This window comes from Hippoglossus hippoglossus, chromosome 2 (assembly GCF_009819705.1).
Source record: "Hippoglossus hippoglossus isolate fHipHip1 chromosome 2, fHipHip1.pri, whole genome shotgun sequence".
NCBI classification, from domain to species: Eukaryota; Metazoa; Chordata; class Actinopteri; order Pleuronectiformes; family Pleuronectidae; genus Hippoglossus; species Hippoglossus hippoglossus.
In genome coordinates, this window is record NC_047152.1 from 10,394,461 (window position 1) to 10,410,043 (window position 15,583).

At 47.5% G+C, this 15,583-nt stretch overlaps 3 protein-coding genes across 3 annotated transcripts in view; 2 read left to right on the forward strand and 1 right to left on the reverse strand.

The window, feature by feature from the left end:
* The first annotated feature begins 504 nt into the window (after positions 1-504).
* Positions 505-7,825, forward strand: LOC117777392 (gap junction gamma-1 protein-like). The gene is made up of 6 exons (XM_034612153.1): positions 505-808; positions 904-994; positions 4,666-4,938; positions 5,014-5,242; positions 5,319-5,993; positions 6,430-7,825. Exons 3-6 carry the CDS (start codon positions 4,699-4,701, stop codon positions 6,441-6,443), a joined length of 1,158 nt encoding a protein of 385 aa, XP_034468044.1. The 5' UTR covers positions 505-808; positions 904-994; positions 4,666-4,698; the 3' UTR covers positions 6,444-7,825.
* Positions 7,826-8,186: 361 nt separating this feature from the next.
* On the reverse strand, positions 8,187-10,082 carry inha (inhibin subunit alpha). Its single transcript, XM_034610871.1, has 2 exons — positions 9,447-10,082; positions 8,187-9,093 (listed from the first exon to the last, which is right to left on the reverse strand). The coding sequence occupies exons 1-2, from the start codon at positions 9,742-9,744 to the stop codon at positions 8,369-8,371; spliced, it is 1,023 nt and encodes a 340-aa protein (XP_034466762.1). The 5' UTR covers positions 9,745-10,082; the 3' UTR covers positions 8,187-8,368.
* Positions 10,083-12,083: 2,001 nt separating this feature from the next.
* spega (striated muscle enriched protein kinase a) overlaps positions 12,084-15,583 on the forward strand; it is a 32,245-nt gene continuing 28,745 nt past the window's right edge. The window contains exons 1-2 of the mRNA XM_034610487.1: positions 12,084-12,539; positions 13,220-13,693. Coding sequence (XP_034466378.1) covers positions 13,324-13,693 — 370 coding nt within the window. The 5' untranslated portion in view covers positions 12,084-12,539; positions 13,220-13,323. The remainder of the gene's footprint in view (positions 12,540-13,219; positions 13,694-15,583) is intronic.

Here is a 15,583-nt window from a genome sequence, read left to right on the forward strand (position 1 = left end):
TGAACAGCAGGATCACAGCCTGAGGACCGAGGGGGGCTAAACTCACTTTAAACTAATAGTATTAAATCATTATAAATATCATATCTTATTATTATTATCTTCCTTTTACGTTGTTTAGCTTTTAACTGAGTAAAGTGTCAGTTTCCACCTTTGATTTGTATTAAACATGACTCAAAGCAGCTTTTCAAAATGACTCCAAACGTGTCTTCAGTTTCAGTGTGTGATGTTTCTAATTAGTGTCTTTGAGAAGTGTTAGAAGTGCTGTAGAAATATAAAGTCACATTATGAATGATGTGTCTTTCTTTGCTAGAGCAGTTTATTATGATTCTGATTATTATGATTCTGAGGATGAGGATGAGGCTTGTTGCTCTATATATAAAAGTGGATGTTCTGTATATCATGATATATATATTGTACGTGTCAGTAGATCCACGCAGGTTTCTCTGGGACCTTGTAAACATCGAACATGGCCCCTGAGCTCCTCTGGTGAACGGTAGTCGTGGTCCCGGGTCTCAGGTTTCAGACGAGGGGCCTCCTGACGGGGCCCGGTGACGTGGAGCAGGAGGAGGAGGAGGAGGAGGAGGAGGAAGAGGAGCAGCGGCTCTGCTGGAGCCTCTCAGCCGTCTTCAGTCGTCTCTCTCCTGCGGGACACATGGGGTCAGTGCGGGGCTGTGCGGGTTCACTGTGACGGATGAGCGACGAGGACGCGGACGCACGCACACCCCGATGAGAGCGCGCGCTAATTAGGAAAACCTGGTCGAGCAATTAAGCGCGAGGAGCAGACGTCGACGCGCGACCTGCAGGGAAGGTGCGTGTGTTGTGTGTGTGTGTGTGTGCGGCGCGAGCAAAGTTTAAAAAGTTTATGTGTCAACTTCCAACTTCTTCTTCCAACTTCATTTACAGCTCGGTCCGGTCAGCGCGACCCAGAGAAGCGAGTGTTACGCGCAGAGCTTGGTTTTCTCCGCGGGACGAGGCTGGAGCAGTGCGCACGACCGTGAGTCCTGTTTGCGTCACTTCTACACGCACATCTCATCACGCAACGGCTTGAAAAGTGCGTGTTCGTGCGGGAGAAAGTGTTTTAAAGTCATGTGGTTCGATGAAGCAGCTGGATCCCGTGGTTTTTTAAATGTTGCTGTGATTTTCCTTTGTTTGTTTAATGACTAACTCTCCTGCTAATAGAGAGAGCGTGTGTATATATGTGTGTGTGTGTATATTTGTATAGTGTGTCTGTGTCTCTGTGTGTGTGTGTGTGTGACAGAAGTGATGGTTGGACGTGTAACTCTCTGGATTCTTGTGTTTGGCCGCATGAGGCCTGGCACAGTTTTGTTTTCCTGCAGAAAAATGCCACAATTTCCAAAACAGCCGAGCCTGAGTCCGCAGAAGGAGGGAACGCGTCCTGAGGATTGCAATCAGAAGAGATTAACGTCTCCTGGTGACAGATGAGCAGAGTTTCCGTGAGCAGATGCTGCTCCGGCTGCAGGGCCACACTTTCATCTGCCCTCTGCCTGCTCCCTGAACCCTCAGAAATCCAGCTCTCTGCTTCTGGTTAGGGCAGGAATGTTAACTCGCCTTCGCTTTGTCCAGATCCTCGGCCCAAAAAACACCCTCTCGGCCCCTCCATCTCCTCCTGGAGCCGTTAAATCCACGAGCTGCCTCTGAGCAAATACGCTACTGTGTGCAGGCGGCCTCTGCTCCGCTGTTTGCAGGGTGGCACTGCAGAGAACACCCAGGAAACCAGTGTGTCCCAGTCAAACACACGTCTGGGTGCTGGGTCCTTTGTCTGCAGCTGGGGGCTTTCACAGGAGGTGTGTGTGTGTGTAGAAGAGTTTCATTCATGCACCTCTGGAAGCTTCTCGTGGAGCCGTACCACCTGCTCAGCACACGTCACACTCCGAGAGGACAGGGAGTCAGGAGAATGAGATCAGAAGTCTCCAGGAAGCGGCTCCAGGTCTCCAGAGAAACGTGGAGCCTCCACCTCAGCTGAGAGGTTTTCATGAGTCAAGAGAAACAACCGGTTGTTTGAATGTTGTGTCAGAGTGAAGCACGGCAGCAGGAACACGCTGTTCCAGCACCAGACAGAAGAACAATCCTTCAGTCAATTATCTAGAAACAGCTCCAACTGTTTGACGTTTACATCACATGATCCAACATGTTCCCAACAAGGTTCAGAATCCATGGTTTGACTCCAGGGACGTTTCACTGTGCGTCTTGTGGTTCGTGTTTCTGCTCCGACTTCAGGGAGAAACGACGACAAAGGAAAAACCCAGTCAGCTGCTTTTGGGGTTGGCGCTCTGCTGACTGACATTCTGGTCAAATTACATGTTTGTCCTCAATTTATTGTTTGGTCTAGAAAATGTCAGGAAATATTCACATTCTGAAACTGAAAAATGTTCAGTTTATTCTCATTAAAGGTCAAAACGAGACAAAGTTCACGTTTCAGAGGCTAAACACTGAATTTACTGCAGTTCTTTAATGATTCTTGCTGTTGATCAACTTATTTCATCATGTGAATTGACTTAAAGATACAGAAAGTATTAATTATGTCTAAAATCAAGTCCACTGATGTTCTTATGTTGTTGACTTGTGTTCTTACATCATCCAAAATGTTTCCAACCATGTTCAAACTCAGAGAAATGCACAGTTTTATGACAGGACGTTTTAGTTTGGTGGCCTTTTTAATTCCGTCCTGTTCGAGTATAGAAGATGATGAAAGTGTTAAAGTGACAGTGAGGATTCAGTTCAGCACGAACCGACCAGCGTTCATCTCCACGTGAGAGAATGAAGCAGTAAACCTTCACTTTCCTCCTGGCTCGCGTGACCATGTGGAGGAGAAGTGGCACCCAGATGTTGAACCGCTCAGAGGTCACATTTAAATATCTAGTTCCTGGTGCTGGCAGCTGCTGATGGTTCTGATTAGACCGATATTATTAGACCATTAGTGGTTAGACTGGATTCCTGCTCATGGTCAGTGTTTCGCACGACGCTGGAAGAGAAGCTGAGCATCGAATAGTTTCTGCTGAAGGAAAACCAAAGCCTGGAGCTGAGGATGTTTTAAAGGGACAATCTGCCTCTGGTGCTTTAAAGTTCTTCAGATCTCTGCTGGAACGACCTGTGGCGTTTAAAGGTGGCGTTTAAAGGTGGCGTCTGTGACGGCGTGTCAGGGGTAAACCAGATGTCACCTTGCAGCTGCACTTCAGGGTCAATGAGTTGTCTGTTTTCTCAAACACTGGAAACGTTCCCACGCGTTAAATTCACATTTAGCCGACGCGCGGGTGTTTTTATAGAGACACTGCTGTCGTAGACTTTTAAAAGTGTGATTTATTCTAAGTTTAGTGCCTGAAACGTGACGTACTTTGGGTCTGAGCGCCATAATTGTGAGTGTCTGGGTCTGAGGGTGGCGAGGCGGCCTCTGGTGTGGCTGACGAGGCCCTGAACCCTCCACGTTAACGCCTGTGTTCCTTGGCCAAGCATCACATCTCTGGTCAGGCTCGGGCAAGTCGTGCTCGCTGTGTCCCAACATCTGAAGGCGGAGGAGGAAGGGTTGTGCAAAGGAATTGATGAGTAACGTGGGGAGTGGGGGCATGAGTTTCATTCAGACTTGTCCACAGATACTTTCCTTTTGCACTTAGTCATGAAATCCGGGTTTTGTCCTGTTTCTGGAAGCGAGGAGGAGGAGGAGGAGGAGTCTCAGATCCCAGTTACAAGGTTTTCTCCCCTCAGTTCCAGAGCTAGTTAAAGTTTTAACACACAAAGTCTGGCTCTGTCTGACTTTGTGATCCGTCGCTCTTCACTCTGAGCCGTGAGGTTGCACTTTCTAAAGAACCAGGGGATCGTTTCTCCATTTGCTCAGTCCCCCTCTCTCACTCTTTGATGTTTGATTAAGCCGCTCAGGCTCGGCCGTGACGGCGAGCGGTAAGAATGTGGGTTTACCAAAGTGCTACCAGGATTAGTGCACGCTGCTGCCTCGCGGTGCCGTGGATCCATGGATACCTGCATGTCTGAGAGATCTGTGTCTGATTAAACCCAAGCATGTGGCCGTGTTTATTGCTCAGCCCTGCGGTTGAGGTTCACCCAGAATTCCTTTCGTGCAGCATCAACACTTGCATTAATCATTTTGTGAAAGTGTAAACCAGAGAGTGGTGCCCGTCCTGTTTGTCCGGTGGACGTCTCGGTAACGTCTCGGTGACTAACGTGGAGGTTTTACTGGTTCACCGCCGCTTGTCCCTTTTTTTGTTTGTCAGCAGGATTACACAAAAACAACTTAACGCAACAACGGGCCAAGAAAGAACTCATTAAACTCAGATGGAACATTTATGGTTCACTCATTTCTCCGAATATTTCTGAACCAGACACATTTATAGGACGGAGAGATTTGGTGCAGATTTATTGAACGTAAGCGACTGTTGGGCCTCGGTGGAGCTTTGAGCTCTACTGACTGAAATTCTCATTAAATTATGTGCTCATGTTTTTCTTTAATTTATCATTTGGTCTATAAAATAAGAGAAAATGTTCAGTTGACTCATAACAAGTCAAAACTAGACAGTTTCCATGTTTCCCTTTCGGTTTTTTCCTGCTTGTTGGGTCCTATAAAGTATTTGCAGCCCTGAGGACCATGAAGTGATTTATTAAATGTATTTAATCCATCACGTGTCTGTTTCCTCTCAGAGCTGATCTCGCTCCCCCCCTCACCTCGCCACCATGAGCTGGAGCTTCCTCACCCGTCTGCTGGACGAGATCTCCAACCACTCCACCTTCGTGGGGAAGATCTGGCTGACGGTGCTCATCGTCTTCCGCATCGTGCTGACGGCGGTCGGCGGTGAAACCATCTACTACGATGAGCAGAGTAAATTTGTCTGCAACACGCAGCAGCCCGGGTGTGAGAACGTGTGCTACGATGCGTTCGCACCACTCTCACACGTTCGATTCTGGATCTTTCAGGTGAGCTTAGAACTTTCTCAACTGTTGAACACGAGACACTTGAGCTTGTAAATCTGAGCCTCGTGTGTTCTCCAGGTCATCATGATCACCACCCCAACCATCATGTACCTGGGATTCGCCATGCACAAGATCGCCCGCATGGACGACAGCGAGTACCGACCGACCTGCACCCAGAGGAAGAGGAGGATGCCCATCGTCAGCCGAGGAGCCGTCCGTGACTACGAGGAGGCGGAGGACAACGGCGAGGAAGACCCCATGATCGCTGAGGAGATCGAACCTGACAAACCCGACAAGCCAGAGAAAAGTCAGTCTCGTGACTTTCATGTTCTGTAATGTATGAACTTAATCCGACTCTAACCCAGTGTGATGTCTGTTTGAAGGTGCAGAGAAGAAGCATGACGGTCGGCGGAGGATCATGCGTGACGGCCTGATGAAAGTCTACATCTGCCAGCTGCTGTGGCGCTCGTCCTTCGAGGTCGCCTTCCTGTTTGGCCAGTACATCCTGTACGGCTTCGAGGTGATCCCCTCCTATGTCTGCACTCGCTCCCCGTGCCCGCACACGGTGGACTGCTTCGTGTCGCGCCCCACGGAGAAGACCATCTTCCTGCTGGTGATGTACGTGGTGTCCTTCCTCTGCCTGCTCCTCACCCTCCTGGAAATCGTCCACCTGGGGATCGGCGGGATCCGCGACACCTTCCGCAGTCGGGCTACTCTCAACGCTCGAACCTCGCAGCCGCCCTCCTCCATGCCGACGGCGCCGCCAGGATACCACGCCACCATGAAGAAGGAGAAACTAAAAAAAGGGTTAAGGCATTCGCCCATAGCCGACTCCGGGAGGGAGAGTTTTGGGGACGTGGCGAGCTCGTCCAGGGAGCTGGAGCGGCTGAGGAGGCACCTGAAGCTGGCGCACCAGCACCTGGACCTGGCCTACCAGGCAGAGGAAGGGAGCCCGTCACGGAGCAGCAGCCCGGAGGTCAACACGCCCGCACAGACCGCCGCCGAGCAGAACCGCCTCAACTTTGCCCAGGAGAAACAGGGAGAGGCCAGCGAGAAAGGTAACAGAGAGAGTTTAAAACCGAAATGAAAGTTGCTGCTTGTAAACAGATTAACTCGGATGAATTCTAGTCCTTCTCTGTTTGGAGTCGCTCAAACAAATGAAATCTCTCTGGCGGCCGAGCAGCAGAACATTAATCACCATCTTTTAATAGTTCAGAAACCAAAACTTTCCACAAAGCTAGTTTAAAACAAACTAAACTCTTTGTTGGCAAAGTTTGTGGAAGAAAAAATGTCCCAAACTTAAATAAAATACTTTTTCTTTGAGTCATTTTGTGGACGAGGGCTGAGACTCTGTGTCCTGTACGGTTTCAAAAGCTCCAGTTCACAACTAGAAATGAAATAATCTGTGTTAGCGTGGACAGAACTTTTTTAAAAATCCAGTTTTCAGTGAAGGCCTCGTGCTGAACAGTCCTGTGTTGTCTCTCCCTCTCGCAGGAATACATGCCTGAGCGTGCTTCCTGCCTCAAACGTCTGTTCTTCCATTCCTACTGGCCTTAAACACATGGGGGAAGCACATATGGGAATGCAGTCAGACCACTGAGGGAGACCAAAGTGTGCGTGTGTGTTTGTTTTTGTGTGTGTGTGTGTTTGTGTGTGTTTTGTTTTTGTGTGTGTGCGTGGATGAGAGAATTGAGCCTTTCAGTATTAGGGGTCAGTCCAAAAAAGAAAAAGAGGGAGAAACGCTGACCCAGCTGTGTTGTGACAAATGCTTCATCTCCACGACTGTAAACTTGAACGCCTGCCACATCTCCGATCTCTGCTCGCCAGCCTGCGTCCAAACCTCGTCTCCACCCTGCTCCCACTCGCCACGAAACCCTGGTCCCGTTCAGACCTGGATCCACATGAGATTCCAAGCTCCTCCGGCTGCCTCCTCCTTTTGCTTTTCATAAAGTTCAGACTCTGTCGAGGCTCGTCGTCCTCCGACAGAATCTCAAACAGCGCCGCCTCGGGTTATATCATTTGTGGAGCGTGCAGAGCAGCGCTAACCAGATCAGATGTTGGGGATTAGTGGAGCCAAACCTTTTCACAAAAGATATTTGAAGCCTCCATGTTTACTCCAATCTGCCAAAAATGTTTACCTGGGAAATGCTTGAATTCTTTATGGAAGAGAATACTTTTTTTGTACAATCATTTCATTTGAAATACTCAATAATACTTTTTTTTTTTTTTTAAAGACCACATCTGTAGATTAGTAGTTTAGAAGGACGTGTTCGACGGTGGCCACTTAGATGTTGCTGATCCTTTAATTCTCCAGATATAAACCCATTTACATTGTTCTCCGTTACAGTTAAACGTTAATTTCATTTCTCTTAGCGAAGCGGCTGGAAACATCTGTCTCCAAGGCTACTGTCCACAGTCAAAACTCCATCCTTGTCTTTTGAAATTTACATTCTTCTTTGGTGAGACACATTTTCCATCCTGGACGTGCACCGCTGCTCCTCCTCTCCGCTGCAGCATGGAGGCCGTGGTGCGTCCTGGAGAGGATGACAGCTGCCGACACGGTGCCATGTAAACACACACCAGCTCCCACTTTCTTCTTCCTCCTCTTCTGTAGCTTTCGTTGTTCGTGCAGAGTTTATTGTTTGTTGGTTTTATGATCTGTGGCTGGAAGACTCCAAAGACCACTTTGCCAAAGCAGCTGTTTGATGCTGTTCCTTGTTTTCATCTCACTTCCAGTTCTGCTACTTTTCTCAAGGTCCGACATTTCATGTTGAATATTGTACGTCAGCGGTTTATACTTGTTCCTTTTCTATTGCAAGTTTTGTAGTTTTTGTAACTGTAGAGATTATTTTGTCTTCAGAGTAAATAAATATATTTGAACGAGAAGGTTTCGTCGTGTGTGTTTGTAATCTCCTCCAGACATTTGTTTTATCTTTAATCTCCAAGTTAATAAAGTGAAAACCTGGTTCATAACTTTGTAGAGTTCACAGATCACAATTCACATCCATGTTCTCACCAGTGATTTATTATCGAAAAAGCTGCAGATCAAGAACATCTGAACGTGACGGTGCAGTTTAAATGTGGGCAAACAGCGCCCCCCACAGGTGAGAGGAGACAACACAATGCAGCCTTTTAATTTTACTTTTACATCCAAGTAGAAGAAACCTGATAAAAGTAAGTTAAGTAAAAAGGGAAGTAACACAAATTACAAAATAAAACTTGATAACGAAAAGCTTATTTTTTACATGTGCTGTTGATGGACACTTCCCACAATGCAATGCACACAGGAAATGAAAAGAGATAATTGTGAGTTGTATTGAGTGTGGTGATTATTGTGTATTAACTTCAAACTAATAAAACACACAACCAACAACGGGATGAAGAGACAGGTCCTTGTGTGATTTGTGTGAACTCGACCTTTAACCTGTGCCCTTCAGAAACAAGAACACTCTTCAGCTATAATGTTGGGCAGGGTCTCGTACTGGAACGAGTATCCTCCGTCGGACGTCGTGGTGATCCTCAGGGACCTCATGCTCCCCGGCACCGGGGCGCAGCACTGACTGATGCCCAGCGCGGCGGTGGTTCGATCCCCGGCCGAGCAGTTTCCGTGGCAGTAGTAGAAGGTCAGCGCCGTGGGATGGACGATCCAGTTGTCCCAGCCCAGCTCCTCGAAGCTGATTTCCACGTGTGCTCGCTGGCAGTCGCTGTGCTCGGGTCTCTCCACAGAGGGGCGCTGCAGCAGGTCGATGGCAGAGGGAGACCAGGGAATGTTGAGCGGGGCATGGCGGCGAGATCTGACTCGAGCACGTGGCTGAGCGTGGAGGTCAAGAAAGGGCGTCTTGTCTGGTTGGTCAGCGTGGCACTCGCAGGCCGGACAGCGGACCTGGAGGACGAAGGGACCCTGAGCCACAGAGGCCAGCGCCGGCCGCTCCAGGTCGTAGGTGGTCCACCCGTCCGGGCTCCTCTGAGACGGGGCCTCCGCTGCCTGGAGAAGCTCCGGTGCTGAGGTGAGGATGAAGAGGGGAGCCGAAGAGTTGGCCCCTTCGCCCACGTAGAACCAGAAGTGGGCCGCGGTGACCACGGCATCCTGGTCGGTCAGCGACGGCTGGAAATAATACATGAAGTGGCTCCTGGTGGTTTCTGGGCCACAAGACGAGTCTGGAAAGTAAATCAGAGAGAAAACTGAAGTTGTCCATTTTCTATTGGAGCGTCCTTCGTCCTTTATGATAAAGACTTGGACGAGACACTCGGGTGTCTCCTGACTCGATAGTATCAAGATACTTTGGTACAGATTCACTATGAAATGTTTAATCCCCTTTAAACACTCGACCATATTTACAGAAGTTGCTCTTTAAAGCTGATTAATCTCAGTTTTGTGCTCAAACATCCTGTATAATAAAAAAGCTTCTATCCCATAATCTCACACCGAAAACAAGAAGATTCATTCTTTAGCACAGTAACACTTCTTGAATTTCAGGATCCAAAAGAAGATGTAGGTAGAAGCTTCTCACCAGAACTGGGGAAGAGAATAATCTGAGCCTTGTCCTGGGTGGGACTGGTCCGATGGTCCACCCAGGAGGTCCTGCTCCTCGGGGGCCTCACATGCAGGGGCCTTGCTCCCTCTGGCTGGGCCGGGTCCACGTCGGGGCCCAGCGCTGAGGCCAGGGGAGGCTCCTCCAGCCCGAGGCCCTCCAGAACCCGGCCGCTGAACCAGGACAACACGGCCTCCCTGGTCAGCTCCTCGGCCCTGCAGCCTCCACTCAGACTGAGGATCCACAGAGGAACCAGGAGCAGAGCGCAGGACACCATGACTGCAGCTCCCAGTCCTCCTGCGGGTTTAGAAGACGGTCCCTCCTGAGACTTACTCAGACGTGGATGTGTTTGGCTCTGCAGCTGTCTGAGTCTGAGGGAAGTCTGGGAGAGAAACTCTGTTGCCAGCACACAAATGGGAGATAGCACAGAGTGACCTTGGCTGCTGGGATCTGATATCTGCTCCCGTAGTTTCACACAGAATCCAGGGAACGTTTCCTTTTCTGCAGAGTCACATTATTCTGGAGCAGGAGGCTTCACATCACGGGCACATACATGTGAATTATGAATGCAGAGCAGGGGGGGGGGGTGCTGGATATGATCTGAAACAGTCATTTCTCCTGCAGCTTTAATCCACACACCTGTTTTCCCACTGAACAGGAAGTCCTTGTCCGAGGGAAACATTCCTGAGCCTCTTTTATTGAATTTTATATTTCTTTCAGAATGTGTTTCTGCACAAGGACATTTTTTAAATCAGGGATTTAACCAGAGCGGATTTTTCACACTGGAGTTAGTTTGACAAAATCACAGTTCACATGATGCTGTGTTGCTCATTGTGACCCGGGGGTTTGAATCCTGGGTTCAGGGACATTTCATTTATGAGAAACAACAACCTTCAGGTGAGAGCTACTGAACTGACCTCATGTTTATCTCTAACATGTTAAACTGCAGCACAAGTATATTAGTCTACTGTCTCAGAGAAGTTAGCTTAGCTTAGCGTAAAGACTGACAGCAAAGGGAAACAGCTAGCCTAGCTGGCTCCATATAACTTCGTGAAAAATGGCTACTAGCACATTTATCTTTGTCCCAATAAGTTCACAGTAAATACACAGACAGCAACAGTCTTTAAATGAGGTGAGAGACACATTATTTATACTTTATATTTGTCTTTATTTGACATGTTTATCAGGTTGAATTCATCCTATAACACAAGTAGGAAGGAGACACACTAATGTCTGTGACACAGCTCTGCTAGCGTTAGCTTGCTAGCACACTAACAAGCTAGCAGGTGCAGCAGATATATAATATAACATATTCTTGATTTGCATGTGTGTAAATACACAGATTTTACTTCAGCTGATCGATGAGTGTCATGTGTTTGCCTCATGTTTACTGTCTGTAGCTGTCTGTGACTAACTGTGACTGTAACTGTCAGTAGCTGTCTGTGTCTGTGACTGTCTGACTGGCTCCACTCAGCTTCTAACATGTGACAACCAGCCCCTTTAAGAGATCAATAAGACTTTATAATCAGTTTAATGCTCATGAACACAAATCTAACAGTTATTCAAACTTTTCTTAGTTTTTGTTTTGCAGAAGTTTCCAGATGTTGGACCGACTGTCTTCAGCTGTCCTCAGTCATATTGTGGGAGGACCGTCCCTCCTGCATACTGATTCACTGGGTGGTTATAGATTATGTTTGTTATTATTTAGCAGATTCATAATCGACATTAACATGGATTGTACATGTGAAACTCAAGAGGCTGAAAGTACCATCTTGGTTTTACCAGTAGAGGGCGGTAGAATAGTGCATCACCTGATGTTATGAAATCAAATCAAATTCTTCTCCTGATAATACAAACTGATAAAGTGAGTTTAATGCTCCACTAATTCCAACTAATGATAATGTTGATGAAGGGAAAATTAAGGAAAACTAAATCGGTATTACTGCAAAACACTGATTTAAACAGAAATGATCTCAGATATTATGTGTTACTGCTCTGGATGCAGGTGATGTTCACATTTTTTAATTCTTTCACCTGAGGACAAATTTAAAATATGAAATATACATTATATATTGTCTTCATTAGGTCACCGGGGCTCCAGCATCTCGGCCTTATTCCCTCTCGGCTTTAATCCAGATTTAATTATTTAATTATCACAAAACTTGGCAACAAACATTCAATCTTTCAGGACCTGTTGCCACGGCAACGGCTCCCTCGTGTCAGGGAGGTCGAGGGGATGTGAAGCGTCTGGCTCCTTTTCAAAATCACTCACCTGCTCACTAGATTTCATGCACAGGAAAATACAAATTATAACAAGGATCCAAACAGAGATAAGAGATAAATAAAAAAAGATTTAAAAATACACAAACTAAAATATCAGACATGGTATTTTAATGTCTTTACTGCAGCCAGTTCTGTTAAATTCTATTGTTATATCACTGCTCTATAATTAAATGAATCACTGAACCCTGACTTTATTCTTAGACTTTCTTTTTATAGCAACTCCAACTGTCTCACACACACACTTTGGTTGATAACATTGATAACACTATCCAAAAGTTGGAGTGTGTGTCTGTGTGTGTGTCTGTGTGTGTCTGTGTGTGTCTGTGTGTGTGTGTGTAGGTCATACATGGCAGCCTGAGAAATGTGACCTATCTGTGGCCGTGCAGCTGTCGTTCCAAACCTGAGGGAGTCTGGGTGACGCAGAGAGAGACGGGGGAGCCTGGAGCGAGAGGAGACCTCCACCGTGGGCTGGTTTGAGTACTTCATTTAAAGTGTGTTTTCTTAAATAACCACTCAAAGTTCATTAGTGGAGACGCTGCGGAGCAGGAGGCCCGGGTGCTTCCTCTCTGTCCCTGTCACTCCGCTCCGGGGCTCAGGTTGCTGGAAGGGGCCATGGCTCGGGCTGCTAATGCTACATGATCTCCGGTGGACTTACACCTTCGGCTCGCTCTCGCCAAAGGACACGAAGACACACGGGCTTTAGCAAATGATTTGAGATGAAATATTCTGCTCCATGGATCCTGTTACGTTAACTTGGACTTTGCGGGCATGTCCAAAGGGATTCCAGAGGTAACGTGCATTTCTGTCTATTGCTGGATGAACTCTATTTCAGGCATATTGGTGGAATATTGTCAATTAGCAAAGGAGGCAAATCCAGATGTTTTCTTTGATCATTAATTGTGACGTTCCAGTTGTTTCCTTCCTGTTGTTGTGACACACTCGTCAGTGCACAGAAACACAACAGAAAGACTGTTTTCTAAGTTTAGGCAGCAAACACTTGGTTACTATCAGGGAATGGTTCTCTACATTTAAAGAATAATAGACTTTTATAAAAATACACACCTTAAAACACCCCTGGCTGCAGTTTCAGTGTAATAGCACACACCAGCAGCTTCCTGTCATGTGTCCTCATGACGTCTTCACTTCTTGGATCATCCACTTGAATCCGTCCGTGTGGTGGATTCAGTCATATCGTAGTTTTCTTGGGTCTGCAAGAGATATTTCTATTGCCCAGTTTGAGTCGTACTCCTGGATCCTACACTTCCCAGAATGCAACTTGACAGTGTCTGTGATTAAGGGGCCGTGTTGACAGTTTGTAACTCGGCTTTATTCATGAGGTTGCCCATTATCAAAATGTAAATATTGTGTGTTTGGAGCCATTTTAATAATGAAACTGTCTTTTTCCTGGTGAGCACATTCACGAGGAAGGTTGTAACGTTGATGTGATTTATGTTCTGTGGTCGTTTCAGGCCCCGGTGCAACAGCCCAGGTCAAACTGCCTCTTTACGACGAGGCCTTCAATAACCGTAGCTCATCCCGATCACCTGATAAAACGTCCCTGAAGAAAGACAAGATGGCCAAAGTCCCTGGTTCCTGTCCCGGTCTGGACATGCCTTCCAAGAGGCCCACGGAGGACCATGTCGTCCCAGTCACCGAGGCCACGACACCAGCACCACCAGTTTTCAGCCGTAAACTCCGTAAGGCAGCAGTGGGAACAGGCTGCGACATCCGACTCAGAGTGTCTGTGGGAGGATTTCCCAAAGCTTCGCTCAGCTGGTACCACAACGATGACGCCCTGCCTGCATCAGAAGCCCAGGACTCAGGGGGACTGTGGATACGAGACTGCCGCACCAGCGACGCCGGCCTGTACACCTGCGTGGCGACCAATGAGCTGGGAGAGGCAAGCTGCAGCGCCGTCCTCGCCATCATGGACCTCGGGGAAGGTAACCACAGATATTCTCTCCTTGCTTTCCTCCACATTTTCTTTCAGATATCTTTTAAGCATCATCCCTCCTTTAAAGTGAAGGCACAGTGCCTCGAGCGCCCCCTGGTGCCTGGATCCTGTGCAGGCCACACACCCTGCCTCTTATATGTTAGCAGACGGGATATAGACCGAACCTTAAAATCTAATACCCTTTCCTTTCCTGTTATTGTAGGTTCCTCTTGGTTCTTTGTAAGTGAGCTCCTCATCTGTTTCATCGTAAAACCTCGGTGTGAATCCGGCGAAGCGTTCACTGGTGTAATTTCCCCTCTGACCAGTTTGCGTCATGGTGTGAGCGACAGAATGTGGCTCGCAGTGAGATCATTGTTGTGCAGCGTGTGTTTGATCTCGGCCTCGTCGCCTCGGCCTGTGGAGAAAGTTGAGCTCTCGCACTATGAGCTGATACGCACGCTGCAGCTGGCGGATCACTCAGCACCTCGTGGTTTTCATCTCCTCACGTCAGCGCGGCCTCATTCACCACATTTAGTCCTAAAACCTATTTCTGCTGTTTCCTTCTCATCCATCTCCTCTTTCGTCTCTCCTCTGCAAAATGTATCTAACAACCCTCTTTTCTCTTTGCTCCATTTTTCATATTTCTCTCCTGTCACAGTTTCAATTCCATCTATTCATCAGTTATATGACTTATTTCTCTATGACCAGAACTGGAAACTTGACACGAGGGGTTTACACTTGACGGACCTGAGAAAGTTTTAAACCTAGTAAAACAATGAAAGAGGCCTTTGCATTGCTGCTCACCTTAAATATTGAATTCTCAGGCGAATGCATTGAAAAAACTTCTTCTCAGGATTTGTATGTGCACATTAACATAACTTTGAAAGGAGAATATTAAAATGATGTGTTTCATTGTCAGCATGTTACGACTTGCAGCACTGTTTGTTTGCAGGATTCATTTTATCGTTTTTATGAACAACAAACACAATCCACTACTTTTTCCCTGAGTCTGAGGCGTCGCACTATCTCCCTGACCTCCTCTGTCGCCCCTGCTCTCTCTCTCTCCCCCCCCCTCCTTGTGGTTATTTATGGCCTGGTATGTGCCGTGCCGACCAGAGGGCTCATGCTCGAGTGATGTGTGGATGCCGCCGGCCCCCCTTCTCCGATTGCACCAGCAGACATCACAGATAATTATAGCATCGCCACGGTCAAGACGCGGCGCTGTCACACTCAATCATGGTCAGCGTGATGAAAGCGAGAGGGGGGGGGGGGTGCTATTGTGGTGGTGGATGGAGGACAGAGTGTTAGTGTGTGTGTGTGGTAAATATTAAAGGCCGTTCTGGCTGCTTCTGAGTCAGTCAGGTGTGTCACTTTAAGATATCAGCCCAATCAGAGGCCAGCGTCGTGCTGTGTCACAAGTCCAGACGACTTTATTGACATCAGCCTGTGGCGTTCAGCGTTTCACTAACACACTGTCCGACGACAGTCCAGGCTGCACACGCACGTTGATGGAGGCTCACGAGAAGCAGCACGTCGTCACCGGGGGTATTTTGAGCTGCGAGGTGACATCATCGCTGTGACTGTGACGCAGGAAGGTGAATCTCCCAGACGAGACGTTTATGAGATAACGTGTGAAAAGGTCTTCTTGGAACAGAGGTTCCCTGAGTTCAGGATCCTGAGAGAGATCAGAGGATGAATCTGTTATTCTTTCAAACATCTGTAACTTTCTCAACTTGTGGAAGCATCATGTAACGATTACATGTCGTTACATGATTGATGACGACATGAACAACACGTTTTAATTCGTGGCATCTTTCCCCCAAAGCAGCTGAAGCTGTAGCTGCTCCCAAGAGTCATGAATAAAAGTCGTAGGGTGAAATCTATCCAGTGTCTTATTAAT